The following is a 24,083-nucleotide window of genomic DNA, read 5'->3' on the forward strand; positions in this document are numbered from 1 at the left end:
CTCTGTTTCTTAACCTGTAAAACAGAGATCACCCTCTGCTCCTAAAGTCTTGTGTCACTTTATCTGGAGGGACTGGTCATGAGAGCTAGTTTTGTTTAACTAGGAAATCCTTACGTAGTTATGACCTTGGAAGTGTTAGGATTATTTCCAAAGTGGAATTCAAAAATGATAAAATACACAGGGTGCAGTGGCTTGATTTTATAGTAGGGTTCATGGCTCTGCTCCACTCAAGAAACCATTATTCTTAGAGAAGGTTGACCTTGTGAGATCGGCCCTCAGCAGCAAGGGCAGTCTGGAGATTAGCCTAGAAGTGAAATGGGGGCGGACACCATCCAGGGGTTCTTTCTTATGATTCTCAGTCAGCCTTAAAAAATGAGGAAATCCTGCCATTTACAACAACGTGGATGAATCTGAGGACGTCATGCTAAGTGAAGTGAGCCAGTCACAGATGATTCTACTTACATGAATTTTCCAAAATAGTCAGATTTGTAGAAGCAGAGAATACCGTTGTGGTTGCCAAGGACTTGGAGGAGGGAGAAATGGGGAGTCGATGTTGAGTGGGTACAAAGTTTCAGTTACACTAGATGAATAAGTTCTGGAGCTCTGCTGGTGGAAAATAGTTAACAATATGGTGTTGTGCACTTAATTTGTTAGGAGGGTACATCTCATGTTAAGTGCTCTTACAAAAAAATGAAACAACAAAGGGACACAGGAAACTTGGGGGAGGGGTTGGATATGTCTATTACGTTGATTATAGTGGTGCCATCAGGACATCCGCATGTGTCCAGACTCACCAGGTATACACATGAAACCCTGTATGTTGTAATTGTTTATCAATTATACGTCAATAAAGTGGTTTCCAGAAAAGGATTTTCAGAAGTATCTAGAGGTGCAACTCAAGAAGAGAGACTTTAAGAAATGGGAGATACTTACAATTTTAGCAAAAATAACAAACTAAATAATCTGAAAACCCCTCCTATGAACATCTAGAAATTCTAGATAAAATATAAATATGTGTTTTAATATATTTGTATGTACTATATGTGTAAATCACATGTAACTATAAATATGTTAAAAATGTTTAGCTTAGCTGTCAAAAAAGGAGAATACTAGAAACCAAAAGAATGAGGACCAGACAGAGAGTGGACACGCCTGCTGCTCCCTAGAAGCTGGGCAGGTGGGGAGGGTCAGTCCTGGAGGCAGGGGGGCGGTTCTTGGATCTTGGGTTTTACAGCCCGCTGAGAAAGGAGATAGGCCTGTGCAGGATTAGGAATTTGAAATGAGACTGCCACAGAAAACCTAAGCCTGTAAAAGATAGACTCTCAGAGAAAGGACTGTCTGGGGAGGTGGAGGGAGGTAGAAAGGGGAAAGCCAGCCGGGCACCAGGCCTGGGAAGTGAAAAGGAGGCAGATCAGTCTTCACTGAGGATTTGGGTGAAAAAGCACTTCCACCAACCCTTGGGTCAAAGTAAAATGCCCTGATATAAATCAGAACATAGTTCGAACCATGAATAAAGAAGGATCAGAGATTAAATTTTTGGATGCAAATCAAATAGTACCTAAAACGATATATATGTTTTTAAATGTTGTTAGAAAAGGAGAAAGACTGAGCATCTAACTCAAGATATGTGAAGAACAGAATACAACTAAAGAAAACAGGAAATAATGAATAGAAGAGCAGATAATTGTCAAATAAATAGTAAAGAAACAATAATAAAAAATCAACAGAATCACAAAGGCTTTGTGAAGAGATTCATGAAATAGACATCTGACAATCTGAAGTAAAAAATAGAAAGCCAAAATCTTTCAATATTTAGAAGAGGGTACAGATTCTTTTATCATAATAGATAATATGAAAAACTTAACAGTAAGTTGGAAAATTGACACAAATTAGGTAAGTTTCTTAACAAATATGATTTTCTAAGACTTACTCAAACAGAAACAGAAATTCTGAATAGATGTTAATTAAAAAATGAATTATGGTTGAAAACTGGCCCATGGAAAAGCACCAGTCCCAGACATATGTACAGATGTATTCTACTAAATATTCAAGGAATGGAGCCTCCAGATCTTATTAAAAAAAAAATTATTTGAGGAGAAGAGAAGCAAGACTGCTCCCCCACTTTATTTTGGGAAACTGGTGTAACCTTGACATCAAAACCAGACAAGGACATAGGACAATAGAAAATTATGGGTCCCATAAACTGGGCAGAGAGAAATAGACCAGCAGGTCAAAAGAGCCCAGATGTTGACTATGGCCATTCATGGAGAAAAGCATGAGCTTCGCAATCAGTTGAGTTGGGACATTTGGTTATTCGGGCAGACAAAAAAGAAAAAATCATTAAAAATCCAAAAACGAATGCCAAGTAAAGACTGAAATACAGCTTTAAATTAAGCTTTTAAACTATAAATTAAGCTTTAAAACTTTTAGAAGAAAATATGAAGGAAAATACTTCTGACCTTTTAAAAAAAAGTGTTTCAAAGATACCAAATATTTAATATGCTAAGAAAAGAATGGGGACATTTGACCTTATTAAAATGGAAAACTTTCTGTATGATTAAAGATATAAAGTCCTAAGACAATGGGGTAGATACCAGGAAACCAATACATGAAGTATAAAAACTTACAAAGCAATATTTTATGTCCTGAAAGTACAAAAATCTGTTTCTCCTCTTTCAGTTCCCTCTGCTGGGAGCCAGAGCAGGGGAGCTGGCTTAGGGACTGGGTGGCAGGTGCTCACCAGATACCTGTCCGAGAAGGAGCCACCCAACCTCTCTGCCACCCACCTTTCACCTGTGCTGTGGGTATGTCGTGGCACCTGCTTCATAGGGTGCTTGTGAACATTAAGTGAATTTCTATGCATCAGGTGGTTAGAGAAGTTCCCAGCCCATTTCGAGAACTTATAAATACAGGTATTAGTGTCACCTTTATCTTTCCACCAACAAACCTAAAACCTATAGTGATGTCTATAATTACCTTTTCTACCCCATTCTTTTGCTATGAAAGCAGTAATGACTCCTGAAAAAAAAAATGTTCAACGTCACCGAAATTTTTGGTCTCTGCCTTCTGGGCACTCAGTAGCTGCCCAGTGAAATGAAGATTTCTTCCAACTTAGCGTCAGCAAATAGCCTATGCAAGGGTAACGTGAAAGAGCTAAACTGAAATTGTCTCTGTTTTTAATGTACATGGGTTTCTTTCCCTAAAATGCATGTGTGTTGGATTCTCAATCCTTCATTCATTTCACAATTACCTACTGACTGCCCGTGTGTGATAAGGAGAGAGATTTCTGGAGACTACTGGCACAGTGCCTTATTTCCGCAGTGACCATGCTCCTTAAAAGTTATTCACCACCTCGAATTGTACACATTTGAATTTGCATTTTGAATTGTCTGGCTTTGGGAAGATACAAAATAAAGGCCACGCAGTGGTGGTCTGTTCCTTCCACCAGGACCCACCCCATCCAGGGTGGTCAGTGTTGGTTCTTGTAATGGAAACTATTCCTTTGAACAAGTAACCATGGAAATCCCAGCTAAAAGTAGGCAGCTGAAGGGGGGAGGGTGACTAGGTTTCAGGTTTAGTCACAAATGAAAGCCCATAGGCTTAAAGAAACTCAGTAAGTTTAGGTCTGGTAAGCTTATTTAAAAAAAAGAAAGAAAGAAAGAAAAAGATCCTTCCGAATCCTTGCCAGGTTTGGGGATGTGGTCAGCTCTGAAGAATGCTCACCTCGTTAGCATCAGCAACATGGATGGGTCTGCCTTCAATTAGTAATGAATTTATGGCATCTGTCCTTGAAATGCCTGGTGTGATTTGGGGGTTTTGACAAGAGGTCACATTCCCTCCGGGAAAATGCACTACCCTTTTTCCACGCCACTTCCCATTGTTAATGCCACACACTTGTTTAGAGATTACCTCCCCGTTTTCCATGCTTAAAAACAGCAACAACAAACCGCGGAAGAAATCAAGATGACATGGTTTTTAAGGGCAACCACTACCTCCTTAACATGTTTACTGCACATGGTGTGTCCTTCATGAATTAGACATGAGCTAGGTGGATGCCTGTTTGTTTACCCAGACTTGCTGCTGATTCATTAAGTCAGAGCTGGGAACCCGCTTTCCCCTGATTTCTGCCCTGAAGCGCTCTGCATTAGGCGGCTGTAATTGCCGGCCGGAGCCGCTGGGAAGCCTCTCTGTCGCAGCACCTGGTGCCTAAGACACAAGCGCTGCACTTCCCTCCAGCGGGGTCCCCAGTACATCTGCCAGGACCTGTCATTATCTAAGACTTCCTTGTCACCACCGTGCATCCCCTTTCAGCCCATGTGTTCCAGGAAGGGACCCTTGTCAGTTTCCCTGGCACCTGCCAACGGCTGCACACCTGGCATTTAAATTGCTCCGGAATGTGTTGTGATTGTTTTCCCTCTTTAATGAACCCACCTGAGGGACATCGAGCTTTTTATCCAGTCGCCTGTTTCCCAGGCATTCCCATTTACACCGTTTGTGTGGAGATTCAGAAACTCTGTTGTGTTGTTGTACTAATCCATCTGCCAAAAATCTTATAACCAAATCTGCAGGACTCCCAGAGGAGATTTTTGTGCTGGTAATTTAAGCTAATGATTTCTAAACATATTTAGTCAGTTTTATGAAGACCTCATTAGAATGTGACTGTTTATTAAAAATCCAAATGAGGTCTCATAGTCATATAGGAGAATTATTTTTGAGCTGCTCTGAAGAGTTCTGATAACAGGTGATAAAGTGGTTTGGAGAAAAGAGAAGCCAAAACCAGAGACATTAACTTCAGTCAATGGAGAGGATGCATGCAACTACCAGAATGGATGCTTTAAAGATTATTATCAACGCAAAGAGGTTGACTTGGGATTCCTTTCATATTTGTTACTAAAAGAGTAACAAAGAAAGAAGCTTAAGATGAACACTAAATGTCAGAATTAACTCTCGAATTCACATGCAAGGAAGGTATATTAAGATTCCAAGTGCCCCTGTCACATACAACAAAGGACATCTGCTTCTCTCCAGAAGCCACCAGATCCAGGATCAATGGAAGAAGCAAGAGAGACACAAGATTGCCCCTTTATAAAATGTGGAAATAATGCTTGATAGGAGGAATAACCTAGGTAATGCCTAACAGTGCAAAATACCAACAATATTTGTACAGAATCTCTTGAATTCTTCTAAGACATTAAACTCATACTTGACAGGGAAGAGACAAATTCTTTTTATAGACATTACGAAAGTTTCTCTGTCTTGAACTTTCATCATTGCCTTTTATAGATCCTTTTTAATGAACTGGATATTTAAGATTGATGTTTTGTGAACTGTGTAATTATAGCATTAGCCTTTGATTAATTTATACTAATTCAACAAGCATTTCTCACCATTTTGATACCAGCAGCCATTTCAGTGATCCTATTAATGAAGCTGATTCAAGCCATACCTCCCTCCATAATGTTAACACAAAACTAGGGGGAAAAAGAGCGAAGTCGGCACTCTATGATGATTCCCACCGAGGCACCGCCACACTTCACAGCACCTGCCACCAGCATGTCACCCCAGAAGCGAGGCAGTTATTGGTACTGAGCTCTCAGCAATAGGAGAGGGACCCTCGATGGACCCTTCCGTGCCAGGCAGCTCTTCCAGGAAGAATAACTCCCCAGCTGCCCGACTGAACCTTTGAGGGTTTCTCTGCCCGAAGGTTTTCTCAGCTCCCCTCTTTAAAATGTTAGAAAACTAACCAAAGAGCCCAATTTGTTTTATTCACAAATTAACCCAAAAGTAAGCTTTCTACTCCCTTTCCAGCATGACGTCTCCAAAATGTAATGATATACTTACTGTATCCATGGCACAAAGAAATACAAAGATGTTTATGATGCACTTGTCCTCAAGGAACATGGAAATGGTAATAGAGAACCATTTAAGCACTGAGCTAGAATACATATGAGTCACAAGGATGATAGCACCCATGCAGGGCTAATTCTGCCTGAGGAAGCATAGGAGACATCAAGGAGAACACAGTGAGGAGCTGGGTCTGTCTGGGAAAAACGGAGCCATAACCAATGTAGGAAAAACCCAGAGAAAGGGAGCAATGGCAAGATGAGAAAGAGTGAGGGGTCTGAGACAGCTGTGAGAGCTACTGGGGATGGGCAGCAAACTGAGGCTGGAAGGCTAGCTGTGGGCTCCTGAGGACATGGCAAAGGTAGATGCAGGGAGTGGTGGTCTGTTTGTTGTAGTGGAAGGCATCAAGCTGGTAAATCACATGTTCTAATTACTGTTGTTGCAAGGCAGTTCTAGCAGCCACTACAGAAAGGGTTAGAAAGGTGACAGAAGCCCTGGAGTCAGAGTAAGACTCTCAGGGAAAGATGACTTGGACTTGAGTTGTGGCAAAGGTGTTGGGAATTTATGGGAGACACACAATTTGGGTGTTCTCTGGGATGCTAATAAGGGAAAAGAACTGAAATATGAACAAGGTTTCTACCATTATGACTTGGATCGATGTGAAGATTATTAATAAGAAGAGTAACCCTTCTCTCTACCCCTCTCCTCCAAAAAAAAAAAAAAAAAAAAGAAAAAGAAAAAGGAAAGCCAGATTAAGAAGCAATCAACATGATTCATTCTGGGCATGCTGAGTTTGAGATGCTGAATGAACAATGTGGGTTTTTCCAGAAAGCTCTGGAGGGATACATGAGCTGAAGACATAGAGACTAACTATGAAATGTATGAATCTGAACTGAGCATCTACTATGTGCTAGGCTTTGGCCTAGACTGAGAATAGCAAGAAGAAAAGATATGACATGATCTAAGGGATAGAAAGACAGGCAGACAAAAAAGTTACAATACGAAGTGATAACCACTATGACAGAAACATGGCATTTGTGGGGGAAAAAAAAAAAAAAACAGAGAGAAAGAAGAGAAGAAGTGAAGACAGAGCACCAGAGATTATCTATTTAGGGGCAGACAGGAAAGAGGAGCTCAGAATGGAGACTGAAAGTGGTATACAAGAGAAATAAGTCACCTCACTATGAGATCCCAGAATCCTGAGTAAGAGATGATAAAGTTTCAATAAGGAGAAGGTGAGCAGTATTGACAAAAACTGCAAAGAGGTCTGGTACCTCAGGGGCAAGGTAGGTAAAAAGCAGAATGTATTGAGCACCTACTCTGTGCCAAGCATTCTACTAAATGATGAGCAAACCTTATGTCTTTTAGTTATCATGGTCACCCTCTAAGATACATACAAAGATTTCTGTTTTCAAAGTTAGCAACGTACGGCTCAGTGAGGTTAAATAATTTGGCCAAGGGCACAGAGCTGGAATGTCTAAAATGTTTTGTTCCAAAGCCCGTGTTCTCTCCAGAGTTCCACAGGTCACCCCACCACCACCATCTTTGGTACATACCAGGTTTCGGTAGTGTGACAACCACAAATGCAGTGACCATGAAACTGTGACTCTGTGGGTGGTGAGGCCACTAGAGTAGCTTGTTCTTGGAGATGCAAATCAAAGGAAAGAGACAGAGCAGCACCTAGAGCTGAGCAAAGCTCAGGGTATGATCACAGTTGGGGGTAGGGCACGGGTGTGTGGGGCTGAGTGTGGGGGTGGTGGTGATGGTTGGGTAGACGTGAGCATAGTCTAAAGGAGATTTAAAGAGGGAGTCTAAAGAGTCTAAAGAGAAGATGCAATTGGGAGCAAAGATTAAAGGTGCAAGAAAAGAAAGGGGCAAGGGGACAGGAAGGTCCCAGACAAGGTGGGAGGCATTCTTTCAGGGAACAAGCTAGGGCTGTACCCTCCATCAGTGTGTCTAGGCACAAAAGGCTGCAGCTACGAAGATTTTTAAATTAAGCATGTCCACAGGAATGGGGAAGCAAGCAAGGTGACTCAAGTCTATGACAGAGGTTTCAGAATGCTGTGGTGGTTCCTACAAGGCCCCTCATCAAGCTGGGAGCTAAAGTTGGAGGGGTTTCTCTGCAGATGCTTCCCAGAGGATGTGGTGGATGGGGCCGAGAATGGAGGAGCAGCTGAGATTCAATCAGCAAAGAAGTCGGAAGGAACCACAGGCCCCCTAAGGGAAACTGCAGAAATGTGTTCAAAATGAACACGGAGTGAACGAATGCTTTATCGAGGAGAGGATATGTACACTGAAGGACTGGGTGACAGAGCGACACGGAGAAGGGGACACAGAGGAGATGCTGCAGAAGGAGCGGATGTAATCTAAAGGCAGAAAAACAGCCACCGGATGTAACAAGGAAAAGGTCTTTGGTGACCTTCTGCCTGAGTAGTTTCCGAGGGATGACCCATCAGGGTCCTTTGATGGCGTGTGACAGAAATCAATTCAGGCTAATTGAAGCCAAAGGGAAATCTCCTGCAACAAGATTCGGAGCTCAGCATGTTGATGAGAAGAAGGCAGCTTGCAAACGGGGAAAGGCAGTGTCCAGAGGGTCAGTGAGCGGAGGGATGTCGAGGTTCTGGTGCGGAGAGAACATGTGCTCACAACTTCCGGGCCATTTTCACTGTGCTCGGGGTTCCAGTAATGGGGGCAGGGCATCTAACTCCTCTAGGTTGGTACATAGGCTCATCCCTTGTTGTCCAGGACCCCGAAATGACAAGCCACCCCATGGGAAAAAAGGAGCTCCCCGAGAGGAAGTCAAGTATACATTAGGGAGGTCGAGTGACCACATAACATGTGTTCGCAAGAGACGGGGAGGGCTGAAGGCCGTCTGCAGGGTCAAGGCCAGAGTAGAAAATGGGACATACAAACTGAGTTTAAATTAAACTTGGCAGAAGCTTAGCTGATAAGGGAAGAGGAGGAAACATGGCAGCTGACAGAGGGGCATTAACAGTCAAAGGATGTTTTTTTATAGGTGGAAGACCTTTGAAAATTTTATGTCGAAAAAAGAATCAGGAAAGAGAAATTGAACATTAGCAAGTGGACAGCCAAGGGAGACTTTCCCCCGAGGGGCAGGAGGAAGGGGCTGCAGAGTGCTGGTCTTCAGTTCAGCCTTAGGAGGGGTGACATTTTGTCCTCTGAGCCAGGAGAACAGAGACAGATGATGACGCATTTAAATAAATGGAACCAGACATTAAACAATCACCTTGGAATCACACCCTCTCCTGATAACTTTCGTTTTCCCCGTGATGGTACAAACAAGGCCGCGGGCTGAAAGACTTGAGGAGGTTGGGGAAATAGGTATTTTAGGGAGGCCCAAGAACACAGGGGAAAGGGGTTGGCCTGAGGTCGGAACTGGCATGCTCCTGCCTCGGGAAGAAGGGAAGACTAGGGAAGGGAATAAGCATGATGCGGCTGGCGACAAGAAGGGCCAGGCCGCACGGGGATCCCGGGCCAGCCGGGAGCCAGAGTCCTCACAGAACTGACACACGTGAACATTAAGGGCATGGGGACGTTTCTCGCGGACTAAACCAACCGGGTCTCACTGCCCGGCCTTAGTTTACGCATCCTCAAAATGAAGGGACGTGGGCCCAATGAGCTCTAAAATTCCGTGTTTGTATGAAGAATATTTGTATGTTTATTGTTTATGTTCTGGCGCCGAGATCTGTTTGAAAAACAGATGCATCTACAGCTGAGCTCTGTTTTAATGCCCGTGGCCTTGGGACCTGCCTGGCACTCACTGTGTCCGCTCTGAACACCCACAGCGGGAGGAAAGTACGGAGTCTGGATTTTTCAAAAGGGAAGGATTCAGGGAAAAAGACTAGAGCGTCGCCTCCTCAGGAGAGAGCTGTCTGCTCCTATTTCTTCTGCACTATGATACACGAATTTTGTAGATCTAGAGAGGAATATTGCAGTGTGATTAAGTACCGAGGGGACAGATTCTGTTGGTGTTCTATCTATATTTCATTTATACAGACCGTAGAAGATGCTCAGTCTATAATTCATAAATTTTCTTTTCAAAATGATCTAATCGGGCTACAGCCAATTATTATTTTTGAGAGAGGGTATTCTTTGCAAAAAGTCTCAGAATTGCCTATCACAATCCCCTGGTTTATCAAGGGACACAATCGAGCAATCTTATTTCTGATCAGTGGTACCACCTCTGTCCCCTGTGTGCAGCAGGAAAGGGGCTTGGTGTGGGGGCGGGGGGAGTGACCCCTCCAGAGAACTCTTGCAAGCATTTAATAAAGATATCTTCACACACCCCACTATGGCCTGTGCAGCTGCAAGAGTCACTTTTACATCCGGAAGACTGTCTCCTGGTGCGTAGAAATAATTATTTTGCTCCCCCCAAGTCCGTTAGAGAAGCAGCGTGTTACTTAATGTCCATCAATCCAGTCTGGGTAGCAAATCTATGTAATTGAAAGGTAAACTGGTATAAAGGACCTGGGGAAACGGGCACGATTGTCAAACCAGCTCATTCCACTAGGAAACACTTCATTGACTACTAAATTGGGGGACGATGTTGAAAAACGTGAGATGAAAGGAAAACAAATACTATCAGAACGAAGCGAGGAGAAAACCACAGAACTTTGTTCTCCAGTCTTACTGAAGGCTTAGATTACGAAGCACTGCCTTTTAAGGCTTAAAGTCATGAGGTTTCTTATGTAAAATTTGATACCTACAAAGCTGACCCTAATTTCTGGAAAATTTATTCTGGATAGTGTTCCTATAAATTTGTGTTTGTGTGAGAGAGTGTGTGTGTATGTGTGTGTGTGTGTCCATACCTGCATTTTTTGAAAGAAGAGCTACTCCCTTCCCTCACATTTGCTGACATGGGTAACTAGACTAGACTCCTCTTTCACAATTTTAACAAGAAGGTTCTTCCAGATATACTCACCACACACACACACACACACACACACACTCCCTTGCTCACACATCCTTCCCTCAGTTTCAGAAATGCTCTCTGCCTTGTTGGGAACAGCCAACTCTCTTTGTTCCAAGCCCAGACCCTTGTGTCTTTCTTCTGGATTCTGTATGCATTGTCACCGTGAATTAATGAACTTCCCATGGGGAGGACAGAATCAGTCTTCTATCTGCCTCACACACCTGTTTCCCTGCCGTTGTCTGCACAGAAACCTTAACCCCTCAGAGTCTTTGTTCGTCTCTCCTGTGCTTCCTCTGTTGCACGTGCAACTCCTTACCGTGCGGGTATCGGGTGACCTCTTCACCTGCTAGAGGGGAGGGCCAGGAAGATAGAAGAGAGGATCCCTGCCTTGGAGACATTAACAATCCAGTATTAGAGGCATGACACACAGTGTATGCCAGAAGGGGCAAAACACCCTTGGGTACCATTTTGCTCTCCCCCCTGCAAGAAGACAGGCCCCTTTGAGCAAAGACCAGTTTATCTCCCTGTGAATCCCGAAGGGCTGGACACATAGAAGTGTTAAAAATTAGTAAGTGTTTTTTGAAGAAGAAGAAGAGGGAATATATAAGCTAGTGCAGAATAACTTATTTGATACAAGGGCAATCTCTGTTTGCTGCCCCCCTTCCCTTGCTGTCTTCCGTGTTGGGAGAATAGGCTGAAATCCAGAGTCACCCATTTTTGTACAAGGTCATTGTGGGTATGAATAGGGTTCACTGCAGTTCTGGTGGCTATGACAGAAATAAATCTACATTTAGCCTACCTAATTAACCCTTTTGTATTCATTCTCAGCAGTTCAGCCTAGCCCATTATGTCCCTTTAAAAAAAAAACCAAACTAATTTTTTTTTTTTTTTTTTTTTTTTACCTAATGGACGATGAGTTGTCAGGTCAGCTTTGGGTCCAATTCTTCACCTGCTAGGAGTCATCTGACACTTTCCTATCAGCTATCTCTGATCCTCCCATCATGCCGGGTATTGTGGATCAAAGCAGATTTGCAGGTCTGAATAGCACGTTTCTCTGGGCACACGCCGTCCTGGCTCCCTGGGTAACTACGAGCGCCACGCGGGTCAGCTCTGTGGCATGCTCCGGCAGACCCCATGGAGATGATGGTCTGGGCATGCTGGTATTCCGGGTCACCGCCTCGAGCCCTGTCACTTGCTGTGTTGCCACAACCCACTGGCCCTGGAAAATCTCACACTCGTCTGTTTCTGGTCTTCCTGAAGAGTGCCTCCTTTCCTGGCCTGGCCTTGGACCCTCTCTCATCTCACCCTGTTCCCATGAACTTGATTGCCCATTATCTAGGTGGTCACCTGCCTTCGTGTATATAGGGGGTGGGGTTGGCCTGCGTGAGCAGCAGATGTCCAGGGCACCAGGGACCAGGGCTTCCTAGCCTGAGAGTTTTCTAGCACAGCCCCAGTCATGTGGGTACCTGTGTGGGCAGGAGACAGTTTCTTGGCAGGATAATTGGACACAATTTTGGATGATCTCAAGGCTGCAGTAGCCCTCCACCTTTGTTCTGCTCACATGAGCCCCTGAAAATTGCTTTTTTTTCCCCCCACTTTGCACACTGCAGTTATATCCTATTCTTTGGTAATTTTTTTTGAAGCCCACAGTAAATGATGTCCCATCTTGAATGCAAATTTTTCCCCCTTCTTTGCTTTGTGGATCTGCTAACTTCATCTTCTGAGGCCTTGCTTTTCCTTGCCCTAAAGACTTGGGGATATCTGGCTGAAGAAATATGCAAGCAAATGCGGGGCACCTTCCGGAGAAGAGGGTCAAATCATGCAGTGAGGGGTTTGCTGACTGTACTCAGCTTCTCTCTTTTGGGGTTTACCTCTCTTCACTTCAGACTGTCTCCTTTGAGATAGAAATGGAAACCTGACCCCTTACAACTCTCAGTGGACAGAGAATTTTTATTCTAGAAAAGCAGGGTACATTCATCATCTCACCAAAGATAGATTCCTTTATGGATTCTTGTCATAGCGTAGAGAAGCCAAAATCAGGAGTGGGTCTGTGGGAGTTTCCATCCATTCAACTGGTTGAATCACATATTGCCCCTACTCAGGGTCACTTCTATGACTCTCAGTCAGGCATTAGGTCGGTCACCTATCCCTGTGCCTAAATTCTTCAAATTCTCTTGCTCTGTTTAGCAATTCCTTTGATAACCTAAGGAGGAGGACAGAGGAAGAGTCCAGTGAAGCCAGTGACTCATGTACATTCTTTTTTGGTGCTTCCTTAACCCCTGGAATCATTGACCTGCCCAAAGAGATTCATTGGAACAGGACTATCTCACAGGAATTTAGCCTAGATCTGTGTTTCTGAAATTAAAGCTGATTGTCTTCCCAATCCTGGCATCGACCATAGAGTGTGAGCTGTTGTAATCAATAGAGCACGAGGTGAGCTACACTTCTGAACCACAGGGGTGCTAGCCCAATGGTAAAGGGGCACAGTGACAACTACCACTGAGGGCTAGTGGCAATTTCTCATATGCCAGCCAATGTGGTGGGTCTTTAGGCCCTCAGCGTGGCTCTGCAGGGTAAGCATTATGCTATCCTCACCTTCCAGCCAAGAAACTGAAGACTTCAGACATTACAAAACTGGTCCAAGGTTATGCAACTAGCAACGGTCAGCTCACAGTTAGAATTCTAGAACCATACTCTTGATCTCTGTGCTCTATGGCTTCCCAAAACACCTCATTCTAGAGTCATGTATTCAGGATAATTCTCAAACTTGGGATAATCTGAACAGTCATATGACCTACTCTCCTCATCTGCCGTTAAGGAAACTGAGAAGCAGAATCTTTCTGTGACTTTCACAAGGTCATATGGCTGGATCATCATTCAGGTAGAATTAGCCCCATGCTCTCCTATATGCCAACCAGGCTCTTTCCATTACACCATGCCATGTCATCACCAAATGTGATTGTCTACAGAGGTTACCTTTTTTATGGGTGGTCCTTAAAAATAAATTTTGTGACTCTGCCTAGAAAAATTGTGTGTGTGTGTGTGTGTGTGTGTGTGTGTGTGTGTGTGTTTGTGTTGGGTAGTCATGTTTTCAAGAACATTTCTGGTCTATAAATAAGCCAGAGAGGTCATATCCTGGCAGCCTAAAAGAGGCAGGAGGCCAAGTCCCTGAGCTCACCTCTAGGAACTAAGGTATATCCGTTATGGTAATCACCCCATCTGGCTTCTGCAGGCAGTTGGCTACTACTGTCTACTCTGCCACAGATGACAGAGATGCCTGACTCATGAACCTGGGCAGTCACCTGCCCTTAGATCCCCCAAGCCCAGCTGACTCATGTCTGCAACCCCACATCCAGCTTGCCTCTGTCCTTAGCCGCCCATCCCAGCAGGGCAGCTGGCTCGGCCTCAGAGAGCCCCAGGATGGTTCCAGGGATGGCAGGCTCTCTCACAAAGGGACTAGTCCTGCAGAAATTCACTTCCTGCATTCTCCGCCTTTTCTCCAACACCCACCTATTCCCAACACCATTTCTGCTGTTTTACATAGCACCGAGGTTCAGCCAAGACAGTGTCTGAAGGAGATGGAGCATTTGAAACAGGGACTGTTCCTACTGCGGTTCCCCCCACCCCTGCCACCCCAACAGAGGCTCAGGACCACGCAGGCTTTCTAGAGAAGCCCCTGCCAACTTTCTCCATTTAGAATGCCTTCCCTGCCCCAGCCATCCACGGAAACTGCACTTCGTCTTTCTGATCTCATCTGTAATGTGGACTCCCTTGCACAGCTTTGAATCTCTTCCTTTAGAAGTCATATTCTTTCCTCTGACTTCCAATAGCCGTTTCCATTTTGTTAATTTTAGCAAACATTTACTTGTGCCAAGTATATTCTATCTAAGAGCTTTAGGAACAAGAATCTAGTGAATCTTCACAAAACGTTGTTATTATCCCCATTGTACAGATGGGAAAACGGAACCACAGAGAGCTTAGATAACATGTGCAAGGTCACACGGCTGAGAAATGAGGCCAGGCTTTGAACCCAAACCATGTGGCTCCGGGTAACGTGCTCCCGACTACTAACCTTGCCTTTCATTCTGCCCTGAGTTTGATTTGTTGTTTACATGCCTGTCTCTTCACGAGCTTTAGAACCATAGCTCATTCCCCTCTGTACTCCAGCAATGGCTGTCGTGATGGGTTCCCAGCTGTCTGAATGACTGGCAGGACCGCCTTGATACCGCTCCCCTCAGCCCAGACATGGGCATGGCCACACTGAAGTCACAACGTGGAACCCTTCAGTTTCCCAGTCTGCTTCTTCATCTCTCCCAGCTTTGGATTGTGTGTTTATAAAGAAGAGATAATACTGTGACCCCCCACAAAATGAGTGTGAGTTGGCATGCAATCCCAGACCCTGTCTAGGACTTGGGATGATTGTAACCTCCATGTGGTCTAGTCAGAACAGTCTCAGGACTTGGGTAAAGTCAACAGATTTAAAACTTTACAAACCTGAAAACTCCTGCATACATCTAAATTGTGACCCCAGTGAGAGGAAATACAGATCCTTTTTCTCAAAGATCTGTCAGATTTCACTCCAAGAAATGTCTCTTTGGGAGATATATAAATACAAATACAGAGATAGACTTAGGAAAAATACAGATACAGATATAATGTTATCATTGCTTAAAAGATTCCCGAAACTCATCTTTCAGAAGGATCTTTAGACTATGAGACACACTTCCTATTGTCCTCCGTGTTGGAAAATCTCCCTCCTGTGGCAGAAGGACTTACCTTTGGGGAATGGCTACAAGGCAAAGCCAAACCGACTGAATAAGGTGGGAATGAGCCATCTGAATATATGTGTTCCTTGGAAGAGCTGATGCTTTCAGATAGAGTTGGGGAGGACTCTTTTCATCCATATGAACTAGAGAGGAAAGTAACAAGACAGATTCTTCAGTAGGTCTGTAAGATGACCCTCACAATGCCACAAGGGCCATACTAGTCCACCCATTTCTTTGCAGTTGATGAAAGAAATGCTGTGGATATGGGTGTGACCTTGTGCGTTATTACAAGAATTATATGTAACATTCATTAATGGGCATGGTTGGAAAACCAGATAGAAACCCAGGAGCTTTGAGGGAGCGGGGGTGTTCAACCAAAGCTTACAGTAAATCCCCCCTTTTACAGAAAGGGGGATTTACTCAGGCTATGGAATTCTTTTCCCAAATTCAGACTATCCAGACTTCCAGAAGTTCAGGATTTAGTGCCAGTTTCAAAATTATCTTCAAAAATGCTGCTCAAAGGAGGCCCCAGGGCCAAAGGAAGCAGGTCTGGAACTAAGAACTAGGAAACCTCTTAAAAGTCAGGTACTTTAGACAAAGCCTTGATGTACATCATGTCGGGTAATCTTTCCAAACTCCCTATGAAATCAGTGCTGTCATCCCATATTATGTAGAAGTAAACTGAGGCTCAGAGAGCGTAAGTCACTGGCTGCAACACCACAAAATAGCAGGAGAAAAGCAAATGCTTGTCGGTATGATTCCAAGCAATCTGTATTTGGGGGATATTTAAATGAATGAATGATTTTATTGTGAGAGCACTGTAAAAAATTTTTTTTGATTATAATAAATCTGCTCCCTTGGAAACTTGGCTGGCAACTGCTCTTGGCTGGGGATCTTTTTGGTAACTGCTTCTAGCAGTGTTCTAGCTCTTGCTATCCCAGATCTCTATCAAAGCTGTACTTGGCTGACCCTGCACGCAGCTATTAATAGGACTGTGGTCACTATCTCTTTGGATGATGGCTCTTGCTGAAAAACCTCTTGACAAATCAAAACTCTTAACAGTGACTTTTTCTTTTCTACCCATTTACAATTGTGTTTATTGGATCACACTATGGTGCCCCTAGTTCAACGAGCTAACATTGAGTTCCTTAAGCTTTCTTAATTATGAGTTTCTTAGCAAAGTGAGTCTTAGGACCCATATACAGTCCCCATAAATAGACCTTCCCGGTCTGCCCCAGGCTCCTTCCTGCCAGCTGCTAGAGTTGGTGATACAGAAAACCCCAGGAGAAACACAGCAGGTCACGATCCTGGATAAAAATGAGCAATGATTTCAGAGTGTGCTTTTGTTCTTCCCGCTCACCCCCAGTACCCATCATACCCTCTCTCGCTCCTAAAAAGGCAGGGTGGCTAAAATCATTTGCAAAGCTTCCCACTTGGGCCCGGATCCCGAAGCCAGACCTGGCAAAACTGAAGAATGTATAATCCACCTCGAGTTCCCTCCTCCCAGAGAGCCTTGGACCTGGGACCTGCGCTTGGGTCTGCAGCCTCTCCCTCACACTCATCCAGCTCATTACCTGGAGCAAGTCACTTGCCCTCCCTAGGCCTGCCTTTCTTCCGCTTCTTCAATTTAGGACGCAAGAAATGGAAGGAATGAAGAGGCTAGGACTGAGGCCGGCCGTGGCCCACGCCGGCTCTTTATCTCCAGCCAATCGCTTGCCCTCTCTGAGCCTCTATGTGCAGCCACAGTTGGAAGAACACAGTGATTCCAAGTGCCGAAACTCAGACACGAAAGCCTTCTGTGCAGCAGTTGCAATGATCTTGAAAATGAGTGTCAACCAGCTGTCTCTGGGATTCCTCCCAGCTCTGTTGAAGAGGGGTCTCTTCTCTGCACACCATTTCCTAAATTCTGGTGAGAGTTCATCACACCCTCCAGTGGAAGAACGGATGGCTCCCATGTCCTCGCCGTCCCCAGAAAGTGGTTTGCAGGAAAGAAGAGTAAAGGGGTCACTGGAGTTTCTGTTTGTTTTCTTTTCCCTTCGGAAACCATGCACACCTGTCAAAGCTTTTCCTTCTTCCTTCTCCGGAGAACCCCCTTCACCTCTCCAGGCCCTTTGTGGACTTCTTGCCCTTGAACAACTCTGTGGTCACCTGTAGTCCAGATCACACACAGTCATTACTTAATCATAAAAAGAAAAGAAGGAATATCCATATTTTTTTAATGAAACATCACTGGAGCAAATGCTGCCATTGCAGGTTATCACTTACTACAGCGGTCCACATCCCTCTGTAGTCACCCGCATGAGAGGGCCAGGCTGTGCAGTCGGCTTGCGTTGTGCGAATCCTTACAACTCAGAGTGTGGGCCACAGGCCAGCGGCATCACCTGGGAGCTTGTCTGAAATGCAAATTCCAGGGCCCCACACGGAATCAGAAACTGGGGTGCAGCCCTGCTTGTTTTAACAAGCCCTCCAGGGGATTCTGATGCCTGCTGAAGTTTGAGAACCTGCTTGAGAGATGCCAGGATGCCCTGATGGTGATGGTAATGCGCTGTCAGCCTCAGGTGCATAAAACTCCCAGGGGTCTTCTGCCTTCATTGCACTTGGGATCAACTGCCTGGTTAAAAATGACCAAACTCGAACAATTTTTTTTTTTTTTTAGGCAGCTAAAAATCCTGAAATTACTGTTTTCTCTACTGTTTCATGTTTGTGAATTTTAAAGCCAACAAAGCCCCCCCCCCCCCGCCGCCAACTTGAAGGCAGGGATTTCCTCGTGCACCCCTGTAGCTCTCCCCGGGGGGGCACAGGCAGCCACACCCCGTGGCTGGGGTCCAATCGATAACCCACTGGAACCAGCGCCGCCGCTGGGGCACCCAGGTAATTAGATGACCTCTGATCAGAGCCTTGCTTTCTGGGGTGGAAACTGTTGTGGTAGATAATTGGGATGCATGGGAGGCACGGCCTGTCCTAGAAGCTGTGCGGGTAGCACCAGGCTGCAGAAGGCAGCCAAGCCTGGCCAGCAATCAGAGGAAAGAAGCATCTGGTTCTGGGTTCCCGGGCTCCAACAGGTGCCCCCAAACCATCTGTCTTAACATCTCTGTATGCAGACCCTAGAGGCCAGGAGGTGACTCAGGCCCCAGGTTCCCCAGGCACAGAAAGTCTGCCTCTAGAAAAGTATACATTCTTCTTACTTTTTTTTTTTTTTAGAGCAAAATAATAACTTGACACCAGTCCAAGCAGTTAAAAAGAAACTAAAAGGAACCCAATTTAGAAAGGTTTTTAGTGGGCTAAAAACAGATGTGGCGAGCCATTTTAGGATATTCCGGGAGATGAGATGGAGAGGGCGGGCTTCGAAATGGCTCATCGGCCTCTTCTGGGCCTGCCCAGCCAGGTGCCTCTGCATAGAAGAAGGCTCTGCCGGTAAACACGTTCTGGAAGGAAGCAGCCCCGAAGCTTCATTTCTGCTAATCACTGCTCTGCTCCCGTGATGCTCTGGGCTCCCCCCTGGAGCCAGCATCTCTCCTCCTTATTCATGTGCTTCTCTTGAAGGTTGGAGGGTGTGGCACAGGCACCACAGGGGTGTGGCTGCAGTTAGAGGCCCTAGGCGACACCCCCTTGAGCTGCCCCCCCCCACCCCCTCACCAGGGACCCCGCCTCCACCACTTTCTGCCGTCCAGCACCTGGGGGCGCCTGGCTGCATCTGGCTGGTGGAGCTGCGGGGCGCACAGGGGAACTGGGGGAAGGGCAGAGCCGGCCACTGAGGGCCCATCAGGGTCACGGCGCCTGTGGAACCCTAGCTCTCCCAAGCGAATAGGAAGAACCATCCCGAAGAGAAATGCTAAGCCATCGATACATTGCAGGGGCTTCTGGTGTCCCTGACTCCAAGGCACCAAAGCCCCTCACACCCATATTTGTTGCAAATTTGGGATGGGGCGGGTAAGGAGTCTTAAATAGAAAGTGACCGTGCTATATGTCCTACATTGATTGCATTCTAACAAGTTATCTTTATTAGATACGATGTGCCCCGTATGGAACAGGATGCAGGTGCCAGCATGTGTTTTGTACTCTTGTAATTTTCTGAGAAATACATAGGTTTTTGAATTGTATATTCATTCCATTGAAAACTGCTTAATTTTAGACATGCACATACATACTCCCTTTGTACCCATCCACTAGCATCTGCTTGCATAACTGGAATCACTAAAAGGTAAAGGCAAGTCTCCAAAATTAGAAGGGACTCCAGTATGTGCCATGTAAGCATCTTTGTTAATTAGCATTGTAAAAGTAATTAGGCATTCTATAAGTGAAATTAGGGGCACTATCAAGTTAGACATCATCACAAATATGCATGATCTGTCCAGACTCACATTATGTCTAGGAAGGGAACCAGAGAAATTATCCTTCTTATTATGAAGTATTTCAAATGCAGCAAAGGTAGCCATAATGTAAATCTTTGAAATATTATATATAAGCCATAATACTTATAAATATTTATACTTTATAAAGTCACAGATAATGTTCCCATGAGGAAAAAAAAAGACTCCCAAAGAAGACTAAAAATTTAATGAGGACAGGAACTATCTTTGTCTTATGCTCCATTGTGTTCCCAGCCCCTAACGTGTCTGGCTTACATCTTGCCGAGTAAAGCTAATAAGGCTTCCGTAGAACTGCACTGAATCAGCTGCCAAAACATTTCTTGAGGAAGCAGCTAAGATAATGACCAGCCACGTACCACCCTGGAAACATCAGTGTACCAAGGGGTTTGGCATTCTGGAAAAGGTCATCTCAGCCCATACTTCTTTTTGTAAATGCTCCCAGTCTGGGATTGCCCTTCCTATGCCGACCCTATGATTTTCTCCATGAGATCAATTCTGTATGGATCTGTTGCATGTGTAGTGTGTACAGGACACACTGGTAGATGTTGCAGAGATAAGCAATACAACCCTTTTCGTGTGTGGACAGGTAAGAAGAAGGATCCAACAGGTGTAAGAAGCGGGTCCTACTTACGGAACAGGCATGTGTTATCAGAGAATCAAGGAGAGAGAGAGAGGGAGGGAGAGCTCATCTATGGAGGAGAGACTTTGAAGGGATGTGGTCTTTGAGATGTATTTTGAAGAATGGATAAAATCTTCAGCTGGGGAGGTACAAGTGGGAGGAGAACAGTCCAAGCAGAAGGAATGGCATGAGTAGAGTTTGGATGTGGGCAAACCACTTGTCTTTAAACATAAAATATATGTGGAGAAGAAGGATAGTAGTAAAAGATAGAGCAAAAGTGTTAGTTGTGGCCAAATAAATATATGCTGAGCCAAATTTAATTTCTATTTAATTTCACAGGTAGTAGCTGGAAGTAGAAGCTTGTTAAGCAGGGCAAGTGAATGCCACCGGGATTACACTTGGGAAGGGTTCTTCTGGGTTAGTTCGGGGACAGTGCCCACACAGGAAATACCAGAGCCTGAACTGAGATTGTGACAGAGGGAATAAAAAGTTGGAAAACATATTGGAGAGATCGTTGAAAAATACTCCTAGACTTGGCAATTGGTTTCGGAGAAGGAATCGTCAATTTCTGTGCCTGTGTAACTGCAGAAATCATGGTGTCATTGACGTAGGGAGTCGGACGAGGCCAGGTGATGGGGGATCAAGGATTCTCTTTCAGTTGTGTTCTTTGGGGGTACTGGAAGGATCTCCACAGGAAATGCCCACAGAACAAAGCAGAAATTGAATTCAGCACTTGGAGAACCAGGGCCAGAGCAGAGATACAGAAGTCATCCATCTACAGAGGAACAGCAACGGGAGTGGATAGAACTGTCAGGAATGCAGGACTGAAGAGCAGAGGCTGAGGACAGAGCCCCAGGGACCACCACCTTGGCCTGGCCGGACCTCCTCCTGCTCTACCCCCCTTCAGGGAAGGTCTGGAAGAGCTATAGGAGCGGAAAAAAAAAAAAAAAAAAAAAAAAGCAATTTTCCAGGAGGGGTCAAGTCTGACAGATTTCTTCACCTGAAAAATCTTTCAATGAGAGGCTCTGGTAATATGGAAAGACTGCTCATATTTTCCCAAGTTTTGTATATAGAATTTACTCAGATTAAAGTGAATGTGTAATTTTAACTCAGGAAAACCACATAGTGACTTCCTTCTTCAGAAAAGAATCTCTAATCTGGACTGTCGGCTCTGATTTCCTGCTCACGCCTCCTCGAAAATGTTCAGGCAACTTCTAACCTAGGAGGATTTTAAATTCAGAGAAGCTATAATGTTGTGAACTACCTTTTATTGTTTATTTTTCCAGGCCCTTCCCTGAATAAACAGGAAATGAATGGTCAGAGTTAACTGGGATATTTGCTGTAGAAATACAGCTTGTTAACTTTAGACGATTTTCTTAGGCTTTACTATTCTCAGAACTCAAATTTTGTTTTCTTCTGGGGTGAGAAAAGAAACACAAGTGATCTAAAAATTAACCTCCTTCTTTCTTTTTTTTTTTTTTTAAGATTTTATTTATTTATTTGACAGACAGAGATCACAAGTAGGCAGAGAGGCAGGCAGAGAGAGAGGAGGAAGCAGGCTCCCTGTGAGCAGAGAACTTGATGCGGGGCTCGATTCCAGGACCCTGGGATCATGACCTGAGCCGGAGGCAGAGGCTTTAACCCACTGAGCCACCCAGGCGCCCCTAACCTCCTTCTTAAATGTGCAGTTTAACTTTTGCTTTTGTGTGCAAAAATTTTCTCCTGTAAATCTCATTGTGACCCATCATTTGGGGAGCTCCCAAAGAGAAAACAAAACAATGAAACACCCTAAACCCTTCATTTCCTTTCTGTTTTCCAAAGGTCAAATGCTGCAAATACTGGCCCGATGACACAGAGATATACAAAGACATTAAAGTCACCCTCATAGAAACAGAACTACTGGCAGAATACGTGATAAGAACATTCGCTGTCGAAAAGGTAAGTTTCGCACGACTTTGAAATGCTACAGTCCAATGTTGGTGAGACGAGCCTCATTAACTTCCCTGGGATAATTTCTGTGGGGTCGCACCTGGATGCAGGTAGGCTCTAACTAGTGATGCCTCCGCCTTGCATCTTACCTCCGGTTCTATAATAGCTCCGCTCCATCTTTGAAGCGAGTCATGCCCATTTCATAGGAATCTCTGTGTGGCTACTAAATCAAAAGAAAAGGCCGATCTGTCTCTCTCCCTTTTCTGTTGAACCTGGTTGACATTGTTCGGCCCATCTCTCTTCCTTTGTTCAAAGTTTGATAAATGTCCTTCATGTCCTATGTCCGTATGGGTTTCTCAGTGGTGAGTTCGTATCAGTGCTGAGACACAGGTCCTAACCCCTCCTGGAATCCCTCTTCCCCCTTGAGGCTTTTCAGGCCTGTTGGAATTTGCAGGGGGCTGGGACTTACCTGGAAACCGAAGTAGACACGGGACGCGCTTGCATGAACCAGTCCTTTCATTCATCCTCACTCTCATACTGGTTTTAGCCTATGTACCTGCTGGTGTTGGGTCGTGAATGCTGTGCTGTGGCTCGACTCTGCCTCATCCCATGTGCATGGATGGGGCCTCTTCTCTGGGAAGCACTGTAGGGCATAACAGGGAATTTCCTTATTCCCCCTCTTTCTGCTGACATAGGGAGGGGCCGGAGGTGAAGCAAACTGCAGTCCATCCAGAGAAGTGGCACAGGTAGGCCGTGGGGAGAAACACGCTGCCTTCCCATCCTCACCTTGCCTTGGATGAAGGGGATACACAGTTTTGTGTCGGAGGTCCACAGACTTTTCCACCAAGAGCTGATTCCCCATAGCGGAGTCCTGCACCAGACATAACAATTTTGTGGCAAATGGGTTCTGCGAAAGCTTGCACTCAGTCAGTAACAGCAGGTCACCTCGGAGGACCCGGGCTGGCAGTGCACTGCTGGGCAGTTGGCTCTTGGCCTTCCTCTCTCATTTTCCTCGCATCCAAATGCACCTTTTGGACTAACAAGCCGAGTTTTGGAAAATCAAGGAGATGGCAGCCACTGCTTTTTGGCTAATTTACCCTGATGTTTTGAACTACCTATCTGGTTTTCAATTCCATATTTGTCATAGAATCACAAGGCTGAAAAGACTTTAGTTTATTTTAATCTGTTTCTCATACTATTTAGCATTTTTTTTTTCTGTTAGCCTGTCTTTTTTAATAAGTAGGCAAGAGGCTTGGAGACTTCAAAGAATGTGGAGTTCTGGTTGACTCAATTCTTCAAGTTCTGAACCTCACACTTTGATGTCTTTTTTTTTTTTTCTTCTTAGGCAGGATTGGAGAAAAACATGTGGAGGATTTTTGTATAGCTCTTGGCAAGAGCACTCATGAATAAGTGCATTAAAACAGATAGTGATAAAAGACCCTCAATATTTTTTTTTTTTAGGAAAAAAAAATCATCCAAAGCCATCACTTAAACATGGAGTTCTTTGAACAATAGTCAGCTCTCTAATAAGCTGAAAACGCATCTCCGTTGCTAAAGGAAGGGTTTATTTGTTTCTTTGCTTTTTTTTTAACCTCTTATTGTACTCTCCTACATTCCCAGCT

At 44.7% G+C, this 24,083-nt stretch overlaps 1 protein-coding gene across 8 annotated transcripts in view; it reads left to right on the forward strand.

The window, feature by feature from the left end:
- The window catches only part of PTPRM (protein tyrosine phosphatase receptor type M), a 787,430-nt gene that overhangs the window by 733,710 nt on the left and 29,637 nt on the right, over nucleotides 1-24,083 (forward strand). For 5 of the 8 annotated variants that reach the window (XM_059139376.1, XM_059139383.1, XM_059139379.1 and 2 more), the window contains 2 exons: nucleotides 22,354-22,470; nucleotides 23,157-23,207. In XM_059139376.1, the coding sequence (XP_058995359.1) occupies nucleotides 22,354-22,470; nucleotides 23,157-23,207 (168 nt within the window). The remainder of the gene's footprint in view (nucleotides 1-22,353; nucleotides 22,471-23,156; nucleotides 23,208-24,083) is intronic. The other 3 variants (XM_059139377.1, XM_059139380.1, XM_059139382.1) reach the window with 1 other exon arrangement.

This window comes from Mustela lutreola, chromosome 11 (genome assembly GCF_030435805.1).
Source record: "Mustela lutreola isolate mMusLut2 chromosome 11, mMusLut2.pri, whole genome shotgun sequence".
NCBI lineage: Eukaryota > Metazoa > Chordata > Mammalia > Carnivora > Mustelidae > Mustela > Mustela lutreola.